The 5,214-nt window shown below is 38.8% G+C and overlaps 1 protein-coding gene across 1 annotated transcript; it reads right to left on the bottom strand.

The window, feature by feature from the left end:
- Positions 1 to 3,343: 3,343 nt before the first annotated feature.
- LOC122144429 (choline O-acetyltransferase-like) lies at positions 3,344 to 4,844 on the bottom strand. Its single transcript, XM_042755343.1, has 2 exons — positions 4,746 to 4,844; positions 3,344 to 4,069 (listed from the first exon to the last, which is right to left on the bottom strand). The coding sequence occupies exons 1-2, from the start codon at positions 4,782 to 4,784 to the stop codon at positions 3,872 to 3,874; spliced, it is 237 nt and encodes a 78-aa protein (XP_042611277.1). The 5' UTR covers positions 4,785 to 4,844; the 3' UTR covers positions 3,344 to 3,871.
- Between the last annotated feature and the right edge of the window lie 370 nt (positions 4,845 to 5,214).

The raw sequence follows: 5,214 nt of genomic DNA, 5'->3' as shown, positions 1-5,214 counted from the left end.
TGGCTCATTGAATATCAGGTCCCTTTCTACGAAAGCACTTTTTGTAAAAAATATGATCACTGATCATAATCTAGATGCACTCTGTTTGACAGAAACCTGGCTAAAGCCTGATGATTACATTATTTTAAATGAGTCTACACCCCAAGATTACTGTTATAAACATGAGCCACGTCCAAAAGGTAAAGGGGGAGGTGTTGCTTCAATTTATAACAATGTTTTCAGGATTTCTCAGAGGGCGGGCTTCAAGTATAACTCGTTTGAAGTATTGGTGCTTAATATAACATTATCCAGAGAAACAAGTGTTAATGATAAATCCCCTGTGATGTTTGTGCTGGCTACTGTATACAGGCCACCAGGGCACCATACAGTCTTTATTAAAGAGTTTGCTGATTTTATATCCAAGTTAGTGCTGGCTGCAGATAAAGTTTTAATTGTTGGTGATTTTAATATCCATGTTGATAATGAAAAAGATGCATTGGGATCAGCATTTATAGACATTCTGAACTCTATTGGGGTTAGACAATACGTCTCAGGTCCTACTCATTGTCGAAATCATACTCTAGATTTAATACTGTCACATGGAATTGATGTTGATGGTGTTGAAATTATGCAGCCAAGCGATGATATCTCAGATCATTATTTAGTTTTGTGCAAACTTCATATAGCTAAAACTGTAAATTTTACTTCTTGTTACAAGTATGGTAGAACCATCACTTCTACCACAAAAGACTGCTTTGTAAGTAATCTTCCTGATGTATCCCAATTGCTTAGCATATCCAAAACCTCAGAACAACTTGATGATGTAACAGAAACTATGGACTCTCTCTTTTCTAGCATTTTAAATACAGTTGCTCCTTTATGCTTAAGGAAGGTTAAGGAAAACAGTCTGACACCGTGGTATAATGAGCACACTCGCACACCCTAAAGTGAGCAGCCCGGAAAATGGAGCGCAGCTGGAGGAAAACAAAACTAGAGGTATTTCGTATTGCTTGGAGGGAAAGTAACCTATCTTACAGAAAAGCATTAAAAACTGCTTAATCTGATTACTTTTCATCTCTTTTAGAAGAAAACAAACATAACCCCAGGTATTTATTCAATACAGTGGCTAAATTTAACGAAAAATAAAGCATCAACAAGTGTTGACATTTCCCAACATCACAGCAGTAATGACTTTATGAACTACTTTACTTCTAAAGTTGATACTATTAGAGATAAAATTGTAACCATGCAGCCATCAGTTACAGTATCACATCAGACAGTGCACTATAGATCCCCTGAGGAACAGTTCCACTCATTCTCTACTATAGGAGAGGAATAATTGTATAAACTTGTTAAATCATCTAAACCAACAACATGTATGTTAGACCCTATTCCATCGAAGCTCCTAAAAGAGGTGCTTCCAGAAGTCATAGATCCTCTTCTGACTATTATTAATTCCTCATTGTTATTAGGGTATGTCCCCAAAACCTTCAAACTAGCTGTTATTAAGCCTCTCATCAAAAAACCACAACTTGACCCCAAAGAACTAGTTAATTATAGACCGATCTCGAATCTCCCTTTTCTGTCCAAGATACTAGAAAAGGTAGTGTCCTCACAATTATATTCCTTCTTAGAGAAAAATGGCATCTGTGAGGATTTCCAGTCAGGATTTAGACTGTATCATAGTACTGAGACTGCTCTCCTTACAGTTACAAATGACCTGCTCTTATCATCTGATCGTGGTTGTATCTCTCTGTTAGTCCTATTGGATCTTAGTGCTGCGTTCGACACTATTGACCACACTATTCTTTTGCATAGACTAGAACACTTTGTTGGCATTAATGGAAGTGCATTAGCATGGTTTAAATCGTACTTATATGACCGTCATCAATTCGTAGCAGTGAATGAAGAGGTATCATATCGTTCACAAGTGCAGTATGGAGTACCTCAAGGGCTCAGTACTAGGGCCATTACTCTTCACGCTTTACATGTTACCCTTGGGTAATATCATCAGGAAACACGGTGTTAGCTTTCACTGTTATGCTGATGATACTCAGTTCTATATTTCTTCGCGGCCCGGCGAAACATACCAATTTGAAAAACTAACGGAATGCATAGTCGATATAAAAAACTGGATGACGAGTAATTTCTTACTGCTAAATTCTGAAAAAACAGAGGTGTTAATTATAGGACCTAAAAGGTCTGCATGTAATGACCTAGAACGCTGTCTAAGATTTGATGGCGGCTCTGTCAATTCTTCGTCATCAGTTAGCAACCTAGGTGTGCTATTTGATTGCGACCTTTCCTTAGAAAGCCACGTTTCTAGCATTTGAAAAACTGCATTTTTCCATCTCAAAAATATATCTAAATTACGGCCTATGCTCTCAATGTCAAATGCAGAAATGTTAATCCATGCGTTTATGACCTCAAGGTTAGATTATTGTAATGCTCTATTGGGTGGTTGTTCTGCACGCTTAGTAAACAAACTCCAGTTAGTCCAAAATGCAGCAGCTAGAGTTCTTACTAGAACCAGGAAGTAGGGAGGCAGACACACTCTTGCAGTTTAAATCTTGATTAAAGACCCATCTCTTTAACCTGGCTTACACATAACATACTAATACACTTCTAATATCCAAATCCATTAAAGGATTTTTAGGCTGCATTAATTAGGTAAACCGGAACCGGGAACACTTCCCATAAAACCCAATGTACTTGTTACATCATTAGAAGAATGGCATCTACGCTCATATTAGTCTGTTTCTCTCTTATTCGGAGGTCACCTTAGTCACCAGATCCAGTCTGTATCCAGATCAGATGGTCACTGCAGTCACACGGATCCAGTCTGTATCCAGCCCAGATGGTGGCTCAGCACCTAGAAAGGACCTCTACAGCCCTGAATGTCAGCGGAGACCAGGACTAGAGCCCCAGAGACAGACCCCCTTGTAAAGACCTTGTCTCAGACGACCACCGGGACAAGACCACAGGAAACAGATGATTCTTTTGCACAATCTGACTTTGCTGCAGCCTGGAATTGAACTGCTGGTTTCGTCTGGTCAGAGGAGAACTGGCCCCCGACTGAGCCTGGTTTCTCCCAAGGTTTTTTTCTTCATTCTGTCACCGATGGAGTTTTGGTTCCTTGCAGCTGTCACCTCTGGCTTGCTTAGTTGGGGACACTTCATTTACAGCGATATCGTTGACTTGATTACAAATTATTGCACAGATACTATTTAAACTGAACTGAGCTGCATGATGACATCACTGAATTCAATGTTTAAATTGATTTGAATTTAGTTTTGTGTTATTGACACACTGTTTTCCTAATTAATGTTGTTCAGTTGCTTTGACGCAATCTGTTTTGTTTAAAGCACTATATAAATAAAGGTGACTTGACTTGACTTGACGTTATGTGCGCATGAATTAATTAGTGCTCTTTATTTACTCACACCAGAGACTCTTTCACGTCTCTGAAGGATTGTTTGGGGAAAACCAGCGCAGGACTGGAGTTCACGGGAAGCGCCAGTCTGTTCTTCAGATACATGTCTTCCAGCCAGAAGTCGAACACCTGAGATAAACACAGCAGAATCATCAGCTCATCATTTCCTGAGCTCTAATTAAACACGTTTGAGGCGGGAAGCTACACTGACTTTGAAAGATAAAGAGGGACAAAGGCACCATAAAATATTATTTTAGTAAAGTGCCATTATATATCAAGTGCTGCTGTCACATTAAAGCTGTGATGTTTCCTGGCAGACAGATCAATAGCCACAGATCAGTTGCTCATTATTTTTCTTCATCTGTTTTAATGGGACTTTAATAATAATTTGGTGCATCTGGAGGTGCACACTGGGTTCAGTTCCTGTAATAGCTCAGGGTTGGAGCTCTGAAAGTGTGTTTATACCCAGTTTTCTGTCTTTTCTCTTTTCTCCAGCAGCAGTTTTTGCAGTCTTTCTCCAGCGCCTCCGTGTTTGCCGAACATCTCCACTATGGCTTTGGTCTTCAGGAACTGCGTTTCAGGAACGAGGTGTTTGACGGATCTTAGGTAGGCATCCAGTGTGTGCTGCAGGTCCGGCACAGGGAGTTTGGGCAGCATCTGGAGAAGAGAAGAATGAATTAATTTTATTCATCACAGTCCCATAGAGATAATTTCTCAAAGTCATCTTTCAGACTGAGGCTGTGGGACAGGACTGTGTTTTCCAGCAGTTCTGCCCTCCGGTGGAGGAGCACTAATGAGTCAGTAACCGTTGAGTCTCTCTGATGTTTTGTGTTATCAGCTCTCGCTTTAATAATTTATAGGAATAGCTTTAATACAAATGGAGAAAAGATTTTAAAAGCCTTTCCTGCTGGTCAAAAATACTATTTTGATTAACAAAATGTAAATGGTGCACCGATATGGTTCAGAAACAGTATCTCACAAAATATTGTTCAGTTCTATTTATAAAAGCAGATTTAAATTTTAAATAGTTTTAAAATAGTAGAAAAGGTAATTTTTTTTGTATGTACATCCTGAAAATCATATGTGCATGTATGAAATTTGTTTTCAATCTGAAGAAAAAATCTACAACAGTAGAATCAGATGGCAGCTGATGTGTCTGTGGACAAGAACTAAGCTTTTCTCCTCTGAAGATGAGACTCTTATATATATTCCCAGCTGAAATTAGTTGTGATGTTAAATCAACACTACAGCTCATCTCATCTGTAGGGTAAGAAGACTTCTTTTGTCTTTTTGGTAACAACAGCAACAATCATAGCAATATTTATTTGCTTACAGTGCAGTCGCTATGGGCTTCGGCTGTTTCTCTCTTCATCTTGAGTTTCTCTGCAAACTCTGTCCTGTGGAGACCCTCAGTCAGAAACACCCTTACAGACAGCATTTTTTTAGTGTGATGGATGGAGCTGAACTCTTGCTCAAAGTTCATCAGAGGTGGGGGTAATTATTTATTTCCATTCATTTGAATTGATTGCTCAGTAAAATTGACTAAACAATATGAAAACAGACGCTATGTTGCGCTTGTTTTTACAGTCGTTGCAGACAGAGACGCTCCTAACCTGATGTTAGGATTAATCAGTAAATGGGACATTGAGCTACAGGTACAGTCCAGCCTTCACACTTGCAGATCTGATAAAAACATCCGATACATCACTTTATTTGCTTTTATTTAAAAAAATAAAATAAAAAATAAAAGAGATTAAATCTTAGAATCAACAATGGCAGCTTGAATCAGGTGTACATTGACA

Source organism: Cyprinus carpio, unplaced genomic scaffold (assembly GCF_018340385.1).
Source record: "Cyprinus carpio isolate SPL01 unplaced genomic scaffold, ASM1834038v1 S000006674, whole genome shotgun sequence".
NCBI lineage: Eukaryota > Metazoa > Chordata > Actinopteri > Cypriniformes > Cyprinidae > Cyprinus > Cyprinus carpio.
The sequence above is the reverse complement of the archived record's forward strand: the minus strand, read 5'-3'. Positions and strand labels throughout refer to the sequence as shown.